Source organism: Glandiceps talaboti, chromosome 5 (assembly GCF_964340395.1).
Source record: "Glandiceps talaboti chromosome 5, keGlaTala1.1, whole genome shotgun sequence".
In the NCBI taxonomy this organism is placed as follows: Eukaryota; Metazoa; Hemichordata; class Enteropneusta; family Spengelidae; genus Glandiceps; species Glandiceps talaboti.
In genome coordinates, this window is record NC_135553.1 from 9,956,714 (window position 1) to 9,970,393 (window position 13,680).

General features: G+C 35.5%; 2 protein-coding genes across 2 annotated transcripts; one reads left to right on the plus strand and one right to left on the minus strand.

Annotated features, from left to right (window-relative positions):
* Positions 1–323: 323 nt before the first annotated feature.
* Positions 324–8,449, minus strand: LOC144435099 (protoheme IX farnesyltransferase, mitochondrial-like). The gene is made up of 7 exons (XM_078123658.1): positions 8,419–8,449; positions 8,064–8,299; positions 6,226–6,511; positions 5,458–5,582; positions 4,409–4,479; positions 3,812–4,044; positions 324–2,704 (listed from the first exon to the last, which is right to left on the minus strand). The coding sequence occupies exons 1-7, from the start codon at positions 8,441–8,443 to the stop codon at positions 2,289–2,291; spliced, it is 1,392 nt and encodes a 463-aa protein (XP_077979784.1). The 5' UTR covers positions 8,444–8,449; the 3' UTR covers positions 324–2,288.
* An 84-nt stretch (positions 8,450–8,533) lies between these two features.
* On the plus strand, positions 8,534–12,222 carry LOC144435846 (ribonuclease P protein subunit p21-like). The gene is made up of 5 exons (XM_078124483.1): positions 8,534–8,758; positions 9,100–9,200; positions 10,062–10,144; positions 10,548–10,670; positions 11,696–12,222. Exons 1-5 carry the CDS (start codon positions 8,675–8,677, stop codon positions 11,725–11,727), a joined length of 423 nt encoding a protein of 140 aa, XP_077980609.1. The 5' UTR covers positions 8,534–8,674; the 3' UTR covers positions 11,728–12,222.
* Positions 12,223–13,680: the final 1,458 nt, after the last annotated feature.

Consider the following 13,680-nt stretch of genomic DNA (forward strand, 5'->3'; position numbering starts at 1 on the left):
TCGTTCGCTTATAGTATCGAAAGAAAGCCCGAACGTCTAGCAGCAAGACTAAGGTGTAATCTGCACTTTCCTTTGTTTTACTAAAAGGACGGGTAGATGGGGGGGGGGGGGGGAGAATGACCAGATGGATAAAGTGAAATGAAATAAGTCGTGTAAAAACATTTAGGTAATTCTTATAGACCCTTTTTATTTCTTTATTTACTAATTCATAATGGGAAAGGAAGGGGTGGGGAAAGGGGTCAAGAATAAATCAGATGAACGATACATGACGGTAGCTAGCATTAAGTTGTAGTGTATTTTTTATTTTACAAAATGATCAGCAAACATTGAACATTGTCATATACACTAACAACACTATCATGTACATTGCACACTTATATCAAAATCATCCAAAAAATCCACATCAAGATTCCACTGGGTAACCCTTTCTGTGGCCATTGGTTTTTCATTGACATGGTCACACTTTTTTTTTTTTTTTTTTGCTCTGTTCAGGAAATCATACAGCCCCTGAAAGTAATATTGGTGAAAACACCTGTCTTTAGATTAATCGTATGTACATACGACTTTATTGGTACTGAAGATGAGCAGCTTAAAGGGGGAGGCTCCTAAATGTTTGGATGATGGGAGTTACTTCAACATGAAGAGTGATACGTGTCATGTTAACTAGGCATGTCAAATAGTGAACACATAGATCAGAGGGTTACATATTTTTCAATCTGTCAATCCTTCATACCATGAAAGAAGGTCAACCTCATAAACATGTACTGGAACACAAAATGGCCGCAATCTGGAATGGTGCCAAGAACTACATGTTGAATGGCAAATACCCCTTTGAGAACACAAAATGGCCATAATCTGGAATGGTGCCAAGAACTACATGTTGAATGGCAAATACCTCTTTGAGAACACAAAATGGCCATAATCTGGAATGGTGCCAAGAACTACATGTTGAATGGCAAATACCTCTTTGAGAACACAAAATGGCCACAATCTGGAATGGTGCCAAGAACTACATGTTGAATGGCAAATACCTCTTTGATATCCAAGTCTTAATTTTAGAGCCTACATGGATATTACCACACTGATCCTTAGTCATTTCAACAAAAACAAGTGCATTTGTTTATTCATACTATTTTTTACTTCTGTAAAGGGTGGAGAACAGTACATGTAAAACAACACTCTAATGGTAATGCAGCACATGACAAACAATTTCTATATACAACTTGAAACACTGGAATATCAGATATTTCAAAATTGTAGGATTCCTTCTGAATATTCCTGATTCCAATATTTCTTTCTTTTAAAAAAAAAAAAATTTGTTTGATTCTCTGCAGCATCAGGTTGTACTTGATTAAAATTTGACAAGTGTTTAAATATATCATAACATATATTCATATATTTACAAGTGTTTGAACATCATATTTCAATTCAGAAATATTACATGGACATCAACATGTAACATTTATTTCAATTTTATAAAAAAACCAAAAACAGAATAGAACAAAATATTATCCCTGAATCTTTTCTTGATATTTTGGAAGAAATTTCAATGTTAAAAGTGATATTGTTGATGGCATCATTGTTTCATCATATTTTATATATACTGAGGCAGGTGGTCTATGCACATGATGTTAAGTTAACAGATCTAGCCCCATGGTTTACACATACATCAAATGAACATGGGTCTATATGTTAGCAAAGTTGGTGTACTTAAAATACAAGAAGTGTTATTTTACAGCAAAAGATTTATACTCTTTAAAATATAGAGAGAACATACAAATGTTATTCCACAGCAATGGTTAGTTGCATATCAATACAAACTGCTATATAGTATTACTTGAGTGATAGATGTCTCTGTTAGCACATTTTTTCCAAAATGAACTCCAGTAAAACAAAACAATTCTGAGACATAACATGAATCTAGTCATCGGTGTTCTCCTACTTTCATTGACAGAGACACAGTTGCTGGAGGACATCCCAATCATGGAGAGTTAGGGGTGCTTCATCTTGCTAGTGAGGAGTGGCTTCATTATACCCTAGTGAGGTGTGGCCTCATTTCCTCTAGGAGGGTATCTTCATTCCTCATAAAGAGGATGGCTTACTTTCTCCAGTATGGGGTACCTTCCCAAGTGGAGATAGCTTCAATTTCTCAAATGAGGGGTACTTCATTACTTCTAGAGAGGGTAGTTTCATTCCCCCCGTTAGAGTAATTCAAGCCCCCCCCCCTCCACCCGAGGGTAGCTTCATTTCCCCAAATACTACACTAGTTGATGTCAAAGCTGACAATATCACTGTGTTATAAGCTCTGGTGTCTTCTCGCTGCCTTTCTCATAGATCTTCTTTTTGTTGATGAGAAGTAGCAGTATAAGTAAGGGTAGATGAAGTAAACTGAATTTAAAAAGTTTCCTTGCTGATTCAGAATCTGCGTTCTTGTAAAATTTCCACCCTAACCATGTCAGGTACAAGTTCAAGGGTAGAGAGTCTAAAGCAAATGTCCAGGTGGTCACTTCAAATACAGGTGCTAGCGTAGATAAACCAATCATTGCTACACAGTGCCGGAGTGCTACTCGTCTACAAAGTCCCGGATCGGTGGTTGCCATCATGCGGTAACCACCTCGTGAATAATCTCCACGTAAATTCCAACTTAGGGCATTGAAGTGAGGAAACTGCCATGCGTACAGGAAACCAGCTAACAACAGTGCTCCTGAAAAAAAAGATCATTTATTGATACATTTGAGATATGAATTCTGACAACTTGGGAGAGCAGCGGCGAAAACTAAGTTTGTACAAGTTCAAGGTGATGGTCATGCGTACACAAACACTATGATCTTACAGACCTATTTCTATGATTACATTGAACATTGAACTACATCACCTCAAAATAATTTGGGCTATTATCACCATGCTATTGATGGTAAAAAAAGTATATATCAAAAATGTAAACGCATAAGCCCTATGGCAGTACCGGTAATAGCAATCAAGGTCTGCATGAAGAAGGGGACCATGTATATTTATAAATAAAGTATATGGAAAAGAGGGGGAGGGGGTTTCATAACACCAAAATTTATTTTCGTTGAACTTCTTACACTTTTAATTTGCCTAGTGAGGGTTGCTTCAGTTCCCTCAGTAAAGGTAGCTGCATTTTCCTAATGTGAAGTGTTTCATTTGGCACTAAAGAAGATGGCTTCTTTAAAGTGTAAAACGGGAAATACAAATATAAATGACTCTGTATTTGGATTATGTTCAATTACTTTCAGTTTTGATGACACTCGACAATGAGTAAGCAAAGCTCTTTTGATATTTTAGAGGCACCCGGAGTAGGTAGTAAAAACAACCTGTTGGCATTTAATATTACTCTACATACAAAAGTCCTAGATTGATCATGCTAATTGCAGTTTTCATGGTTATGATGTTTTCTGTTGACAAACAAGGGTTTTGGCCTCTTGAGGTTGTACCTTACAAAGACTGACTGTCATCACTTATGGAAATCACTGTGTCAAAATTTCTCAAAGCTTAAGTACATTTTGACTGGTTTTCAAATTACAAGTATTAGCATGTAAAATTTTAAGAGTAATATTTGTAAAAAATACAGATTATTGTGGAATGTTTTTTTAACAACTGGGTTCAATTTTTGCACACTTGGTGAAAATGACATAATAATTTGTATTGTTGACAGCCTAGAATACGCTGTAAAGAATTTCCACAGAAACAGTGCTTTCTGCGGAGATACTTAACTGCATAAATAAAGTATTCCACCTGATACAAAAATCCTCAACTTTGCTTTCATCTCAATACATAATTTTTGACTTACCATAATCAAGGTGTCCTGTACATGCAGCCCATCCCATGATTGGTGGTACAGCACCAACTACTGCTCCTATCCAGGTATTCACAATACTGACACGTTTCATTGGTGTATATACCAATGTGTAGAGAGCAAGATTACCAAGACCTAGGGCAGCAGTTAATGGATTTGCACCTAGTGCCAGCAAGGCCACACCAGCTGTTCCTGAGATTGCAGCAAAACTGACGGCATGTAGTGGACTGGGGAGGGAAAACAAGAAGTACAAAAAATGAGATTTTTTTTACCAAGATAAATAAATGTCCAAAACTTGTACATGTAGTGGACCAAGAAAACAATTTGTACTAAATGAAGATGAAGCTGAAAAACTACTTAGACATAAGTGACAAAGAGATGAAATCTGGAATCTGGATTCACATTTACTAATGAAAATTTGTATTCGTGGTCAAATAATTCTACAGCCCATAGTACTACATTCCTGATGATACTGCTGAGGCATCAGCAAAAAATTGGGATTTGCTTCCAAGGAATTTTTTGACTCTGTGATTTTTATGAGTAACTGTTGACCATACAAGATGTCAATGAAATGCTAAAGTACAGTATTACCTTATCAATTGTTGAACTAGAACTCTATTTCTGGTCCTGGCCATTTGGGAATCATAGGGTACTTCAAAGAACTGTAACAAGATAACACATACAGATGTAATGTGAACCCCAACATGTGTACATGTGGTGAAATGATTGTGGACAGCTTACCGGCATGGAAACAACAGTAGACTGAACTGAGTGATTGAATGATGCAAATGGTGACATCACCTGTGATGAATGGCAGTAGTGTTATTTCTATGTGTTAAATAAGATATTGCAATTATTATAAATACCGTAACGATTGGGCAGGTTGTCATATCAGCATTAAATTTTACTTTAAAATAAGAAACATTGTGTTATATGAAACGACAATATCCCTATATCTTAAGGGTCATTGATGGATTAGGATCGATCAAAATATGTGAAAAGGTGATGTAGCTCCACATATCAACAATCATTTATGGGTTTGAAAAAACAGGTGTTTGGCAGAGCTATCAAAGAAATTGGTCCAGAACAAAAGAATGATCCAATGTAATCCTTATCGCTCAACTGATAACGTAGCAGCTAATCAGAGACTGTGGGATTGAAATATTGGGGTTTAAGTTAAGAAATTTAGAACTGTTTGTTGTACTTTTGGTTTCAACATCATAATACACATCATAACCTGTGGATGTTGGAAACAGTAATAACAGACTTTATGTCCACACAAACAAACACAAGCCATTGTCACATGTAGATAACAATAAATTGCGGTAAATAACATAAAATACCAATATTCTATTACCACAATAAAAGACTAACAGACGACTGTATTGGAAATTAAAATGGGTATAATGAAGAACTCAGATGGATAGAGATTCAATTATCATAAAACAGAGTGACAAAAAATACATGAATGAAATAATTGTCAATTCTTGTTTATATGGTATATTTCAATGCTATTGTCAATTCCCTGTGTACCAATCCACTTATCACCATGGCATAAAAATTGAGACGAAAAAGGGAAAGGAAGTGCATGAAGTAAACATTTCAGATAAAAAGTAGGTGAATACAGTAGTTAAGTATACCTGGTTGATTGCATTAGCTGAACTTGATGTGAGGGCAGTTCCAACAGATGTAATTAAGAGGGTGATTAGATGGAAATCACCTGGTGCCATAATGTAACCACCAGCTGCTGTGATCACCACCAACACTGTAATTACCATCAAATGTATTCAATTTAGTGAATGCAATAGTTTCTCATTTACATTTCTTGTTTTGTTTTTTTATCAATATATGTGCATCTCCTGGTTAATATTGATATTGTATCATATATCTACTTTGTTTTCTGTTCTGACTCCTGTTTAACTTAAGTAAATATATCCTTTTCATCAACATGTGCATATGTAATGACAATCTATCTTTATCTATCAACCTACCTACCTACCTACCTACCAATTGAGTAATCAATCAATCAATCAATCAATCTGTCTGTCTGTCAATCAGTCAGTCAGCCTGTCTGTCTGACTGTCTACCTATCCATCCACCCACCCACCAAGATGCCTACATGTACCTACCCAACCAACCACATTGGCAAGTTGGGAAAAAGTTAATCAATAACGTGATTTTGACATACAACAATAAGTGTTTCAATGGGTCTGACTCAGTGACAATCATTAGATTCATTACCCAGATTAGGAAAAAAGTACATGGAAAAAATAGCTGATATAATTTTGACTTGTTCTAATATTACACTTTACCGATGTTTGTAACATGGAACAAATGTACGTAAAACTTGTGTGATACTTTATGAAATCAAATTATTGAAATATGCAATATTCTATAAGCACACTTACTTGTCAGTCTACTTTTGGACAATTGTAAATAATACGAAGGTAGTTTAGAGAGATCCAGTTTTTGTTCAGTCCATGGTTTCTCTGGTGGAAAGGGATCTTTGTTGCCATCATCGGGTTCAAGAGGACAGGGTGATATTGTTGTTAATGTATTCGCTAGTGTTGTATCCAGTTTACTTGGTATGGCTTCATCAGCTGGTTCAGGTTTAGCTCCTGTGGACTTCACCACTGAGAGGTCATCGACCTTTAATCTGGTTGCTCCAAAGAATGTGGATGATTTTGTAGTCAACTGTAATGATGAAAGTGAGAAAGAGTGCTCTAAGTTTTAGTTCTGGTTCTAGTCTAAAAGGTACATGATGACTTACTCCCTATCTGTTTTTCACATCTAATTTCGATCATAATCTGATACTATTGTTGGATTTCAAATAAAATGTTGGAGTGAAAAAAGTTGTCTAGTAGAGCGATAGGAAAAGTTGGTTCCTGAATAGAAGTATGATCAGTTTTAATGACTCCACTGACACAGTTGATATGATGTTAGTTTGGTGTTTCACTCATGTAACACGACATTTTTACAGTCAAACATCATCTATTGTACAAGAAACATAGGTGCCATGCACAGTGGGGATGTAGAAGTACCGTAGTCAAGTTGATATGTTGATTATCGGTTAGAAAATAACCAACTGAAGCCATTACATGTAAAATCATCAAGTCCATGTGTATTGTTTTCATTAGAAGTCTGTTTTTACTGCACTGTGAAAGAACAGCAATGCTTATCACTGTTCAATGTGATTGGGCAAAGGGTTTTGCTGCATGTGTTGTGTCTCTCTTATTGTTAATCTAAAGTTGAAATATGTCTATCTCTGTGTCAAAAACGTAATGTCCCATGAGTGAAACACCAAACTAACATCACTTTTAGATTAAACTTGCACTATTTGGGATGTAAATCAGTAAATCCAGTGATTGCCCAGAATCAAATCCAGATCTTAATAACATGTTTAATATCAATATACCATATGCTGGTTATTATAAACTGAGAAGGAAAGATGAAAGAATGAAAAGTTTGGCCTCTTGGAGTGCTGTTCAGAAGATACTGCTTGACTGGAGATGCAGGACAGAATATTGAAAGAAGTTTTTTCCCAGAATTTTCAGGCAAATATTTATGGCATTCTTAATCTTAACAAGTTAGCATATTTGAACCACTACAACAAATAGCTTCATGTAAAAATTGTTGTATACCAAATGACAAAAAATGAGACACAATAAACGGTATTTTCCAGTGATGTTGATAATTTTCATCAGAATGTTATTTCAAGCCATTATAAAACAACAAATATATATCGAATGAATAAATTAATTGAATTGAGTGCACATCAGGCTTTTAGCTGCCCTAATAAAGTTAGTAGATACACAATACATTGACCTCCTTCAATATGCTCAAATGATTTATTGATTTCTTATCATGCAATAGTGATATATAACTCATAATATTTGTTATCTTGTTTGTAGTTACAATTATATACCAAAAGAATGGTTTGTAAATTTAGTTACAATAACATTTTCAGAATTCTTTGTATACATTAGTAATTTTACAAAAAAAATACACAAAAAAAACAAACATTTTAAAGACTAATTCTTGGTCATAGATATCACAATACAGTGTACTATAAATTCCATTATTTAGATTAGTGTTTACGTATACTTGGGTATTCATATATTTTCATTTATTTACAGCAATGCTGGTGTACTACTACGAGTATTTTCTTGGCCTCTACTCACGGTCAATCAATATGTCATTCGATCTAGGACACGTCGATAAGTAAATAAAAATTAACATAACCCACCTTTCGAATTGAAATTGTTGGTGAAAATGAGGTATATTGATGTGATAAAGCCGTTGAATATTTTGGTTTATATTGTGATGTGTGTATAGAGCCTTCTACGCTGGTGGTTCTAACGTTTACAACTTTGCTGTGGTGTGTTCTGCTAATGTAGGCCATGAACCGACCGACGTCACGTACACCACCGGTTGAAAACACGCGGTGGCCATATCCAGCCATCAACCTCTCTCCACACAGGCCTGTGGAAAAAAAGGACTCAAATGATTTGTGGAAACAAAATATGTTTAGGAAACATCGTAATCGACATTTGTAACAGATCACATGTTCAATATCGCTTGAAAATTTTGAAGGTACTCACAGCAAAGTTGACCGGCAGCAACCATTTTGGTTGACCCTTTCACGCATGTGCAGAGTAGTAAAAGTTGTACAATTTATTTACCGGAAGTTACCTTTGACCACTGGATCAGACATAAGACAACGACATCCACACAACACGAGTACAAGATACTATATGGCATGATGCAAGATAATGCAAAGGCTGTGATCGAAAAGTGACAGTGCATAGTAATTCTGAAATTCGTTATTTCTGAAAGGTTTACTTATTGTAACTGACTATGAAAAAACGTGGATCAAAAGCAGCCAAGAAATGGCATGTACCAAACAGAGAAGCATTTCAAAGAATGAACTTTTTGTATCAGGTGAGATTGAGTGTATCCATGGCAACACTACATTATAGTAATGTACCTTATTCTAAAACATTAGTGATACCCACATAGTTTAGAGAAAATCATTTATATCGTCATGTGTCTTATAACTTCAAAAGATATTTTTTTATATATTTTAATATTTGTGTATTTTCTTTCTTATATCAGGGATGGATTGGCTGTGGGTGTGCTGGTAGCATTTCTGATTAACAGTCATGTTGCAAACCATTTGTACTCAAATCCTGAAATGAAATTAACACAGGTCTGGGTACATTTTTTCCCCAAAGATATTGTCAATTTCATCCTAATTGAGTCTCTTTCAAATCTGTATCTAGGCAGCTCACAGTACACTGGTACAGAACCCAGATAATGTGGAGTTAGCCAGGTTCTACATTGCCACAATGAGGACTATAGCCAAGAGATTGGTACTACGAATGTAAGTTAAGTTAGAGCTAAAAATTTTATTTGCATAAAAAATCAACAAAGCTGTCCTACATTACAGTGAAAGCTCAGTCAAGTCTTGATAATTTGTGATTTTTAACTGATGTGGGTCACCCGTAATAATTTGACTCTCGAGTCCCTGATCACCTAGGTAACTATTCTGCCTTTTTCATGAAGTCAATTTTGTACATTTAGCTTTAATAGTCAGCTTCAGTCAGTACCCAATTATGCCACAAGGTTTATGTGTGTTGCATTATTAGTCCCAAAGCGTGTTTCTTTATCAGAGAATTGCATGGATGTCCTTCAAGTATGAAAAAAATTATTATTTCTGTAATATTCCAAAAATGACCAGGATCGTGTATTGTATCCAATACAGAGTCAAAATAGTATTTATGATGTCTATAGCTGTATCTTTGCTTTCTGCACTAATGTATAATTAGATGTTTCCCTAATATTTTTCTTCATTCAGCCAAGGAAAATATGAGTGACCTAAGGGGCCTTTGTCACTACGAGCCACTAGACTCGTAGTGACAACCCTTAGGTTATGAGCGTTTTCTGGCTGAATAAAGAAAAATATTGGATAATAACATTGATATACCGATGCAAGTAATATCAAAGAAAAATTGGAGAAAGTAATGGCAATTTTGACTCATATTTCGAACACAGCACAACCAGTGCAGTGATGTAGACATGCATTGTCATGACATAGAATGACCAAAGTATATATTCCATATTTTTTGTTTCAACTTGGCTTGTGCATGGTATGATATACTGTATTCACATTATTGAGCACTATAGGTACCAATACTTCATCATGGGCATTGTAAATAATTCAAACATTTGTTTACTTTTGTAGTGATCCCTCCATCAAGAGAACTATTTGTAAGAAATGCAACTTACTTCTTATACCAGGTATTACTGCCACAGTAAGGATGAGAGGTAATGACATTAATTTATATCAACAGTTTTTGTTTGCCAAATTCTTGATTTTTTCTTTTGATATTAAATTCCAACCTGCAGTGGTTCTTTTCTACCCGAGCAATAGAAATGCTATTTGTATTTTTATATGAAGTTTTGATAATTCCTTAGATCTGACATGACTCAAGGACTGACAGACAGACAGACAGACAGACATACAGACAGACAGACAGACAGACAAAGTCACAGACAAAGATACAGACACACATACACATAATACTTAAATATATTTCTGTATGACAGGAAAGTGCTTTTACCAAAATAGCACATAGATGTACAATAATGCAAATGATAAAAAACAACAAAAATTCTCAACTGAAAAGTTGTAACGTTGTATTCATGTTGTTTCTCATTCTCTTTCCAGCTAAACGTGAACAGCATGTAGTAGTGACATGTTTGTTTTGTAAAATGGTGAAAAGGTTCTTGGCTAGAGAAAATTACCAACTATGGTCAGAAAGACCTGAACTGAGACTTGGAAGTGAAACAGGTATTAATTGTTTGATATACTGTCATGTAAAATTACACAAGTACTTTCAATTTTTGTTATAAAACGCTGGTTTTTGACATCAACATAATTTGATTTCTGTCTTCAAATGACTGCAGAATATATGTGTGTAAGATGTTATATAATTACATCACTGCTTTCATAGTACACATTTTTTCCTCATTTATTAGCATTTTAACAGATTTTTGAAAATACCTGTATTTTTATAGGGTAATGAAGTTTGAATAGTCAGAATGTAATGTTGGTGAACGATGTGTGTTAACAAGGAAAGAGTCAGAAGGAAAACAATGTCATGCATGATTGTGAATCTAGATATTCTAAATATTTGACTGCATTTGATACATTGTGATATGTAGGATGCTATGTCAACACTTGTCAGTGAAGTACGCCCTCTAGTGACGTATATGAGTAACCTGCTAACACCTTATCGCACAGTTGGTGCATTGGGAACCTAGAGTGTTTCTTAGGAATGTTACACTGTAATGGAGTAGACTATTTCTTCAATTCCTCAGTATTCATACATTATAACTATATTTGTAATTTGGTGGCATAATTGTGGATAATTCCTTGACATTAAGTTGTGCATTATTTTAATGTGTTGTGACTGAATACTAGGTGTGATTTGTGCCAATAGCAAGCAATGGTTAAATATGCATAAGTTAGTACAAGATTATCGGTACAGTGGTAACTGCAACAAAAAGTACCCTAGAGAACATAAATTAACTTATGACATTTTTATTTGTCTTGTTTTTTGTCTTTGCACGTTCTGTTGTAATGCATAAGTTGCCAAACTAATAGGACGAAAGACAGAAGGTACAAAAACAGCAAAAAGATATGGTGAATAATGCAATGTGAGAGCTACACTCTAATCATTCGCTGATTGAATGGTTAAAGAAGTGTACACAACAGCAGAATTTGCAGTCTATGTGAAACCTTTCCTTCGTATAATATCAGATTGTCATTATTTATTCACATCATGTAACATTTTCCTTTCAATCATATTACAGATGTAACAGTGACAACAGAGAAAACATCATGATGGAGAATCAAACTGTTACAAAGTATAGTTGCAGATGAAATCAAGACAGAGCCTGTGCTATGTATATATCCATGATATCAAACAGCTTGTGTATCATCAGGTTTTAATCTGATGTATGTCACACACTGTGCCCTCCAGTGAAAGACAAAACGTTTTGTAATGGGTGGAAATGATAGAAACTGGGTTTTCTAGTACGTGGGTTAAGTCACCACCTAGTCAAGAAATAGGTTAACACCAGATTTTAAGGCATCAGCAGAAACTGTTACGCATTAGTGACATGTCAAATTGACTTAGAGGGCATAATGGTAGCACAACAACATGACCCAACAGTGTGACAGAATGTGTCATCTGGAACCAAGACAAACACACACCATGAAATAGGAAAGATATAAATTTCAGACTTGGCCATATGAAATGTCTATTTCTTTATCGTGTTTGTACATCATGGGTGCCGATATCTAGTTTGTCTTTTCAATAGGGAGGCCATTGAAATAAAGAATACTGAAACTATGTACTTGAGATGTTGTATTTATTCTCACTATTATCTCTATCTACATTACAAAAGTGTTAGACATAACATCTGTATGGTAGTAGTATGTACAATACACAGGACACATGTAGAACAGTGGACCATCGGCATTTCGTGTTACATATTTTAGTTAAGTTAGGGAGCCTAACACTTTCAGGTCAAATACCTGTAATTCCATTTATAAAAATATGAACTAAATCTGTTCCTAGCGTAACCTGAACTCCCTCATTTGAATGTATGTTTCTTATACAGCTGCTCCACTGTTCCAAGCAAATTGTTGCCCAATACTGATTCACAAGAAATAGTAATGATTTCACACTGTAAAACAATACAGTGACAATTCTACACTTCTAGAAATATAACACATGATAGGGCTGAAAGAAGTACAAAAAACAGGAGATACTGACAGGAAACAATGCAGATCCTCTCTTCTGCACCTGACTAATTTGTAAAGTAAACATTAGTTGCTGAATTTTTGTATTTCACACTATACGTTAGTCTAGAGGCTATCCACTGGGTTTGAATCTAAAGAGCTTCAGATTCAAAGCCCTGGGTAAAGATATCTCCAGATTCAAAGCCCTGGGTAAAGATATCTCCAGATTCAAAGCCCAGGGTAAAGCTATCTCCAGATTCAAAGCCCTGGGTAAAGATATCTCCAGATTCAAAGCCCAGGGTAAAGATATCTTCAGATTCAAAGCCCAGGGTAAAGATATCTTCAGATTCAAAGCCCAGGCTAAAGATATCTTCAGATTCAAAGCCCAGGGTAAAGATATCTTCAGATTCAAAGCCCAGGCTAAAGATATCTTCAGATTCAAAACCCAGGGTAAAGATATCTTCAGATTCAAAGCCCAGGGTAAAGATATCTTTAGATTCAAAGCCCAGGGTAAAGATATCTCCAGATTCAAAGCCCAGGGTAAAGATATCTCCAGATTCAAAGCCCAGGGTAAAGATATCTCCAGATTCAAAGCCCAGGGTAAAGATATCTCCAGATTCAAAGCCCAGGGTAAAGATATCTCCAGATTCAAAGCCCAGGGTAAAGATATCTCCAGATTCAAAGCCCAGGGTAAAGATATCTCCAGATTCAAAGCCCAGGGTAAAGATATCTCCAGATTCAAAGCCCAGGGTAAAGATATCTCCAGATTCAAAGCCCAGGGTAAAGATATCTCCAGATTCAAAGCCCAGGGTAAAGATATCTCCAGATTCAAAGCCCAGGGTAAAGATATCTCCAGATTCAAAGCCCAGGGTAAAGATATCTCCAGATTCAAAGCCCAGGGTAAAGATATCTTCAGATTCAAAGCCCAGGGTAAAGATATCTCCAGATTTAAAGCCCAGGGTAAAGATATCTTCAGATTTAAAGCCCAGGGTAAAGATATCTTCAGATTCAAAGCCCAGGGTAAAGATATCTTCAGATTCAAAACCCAGGG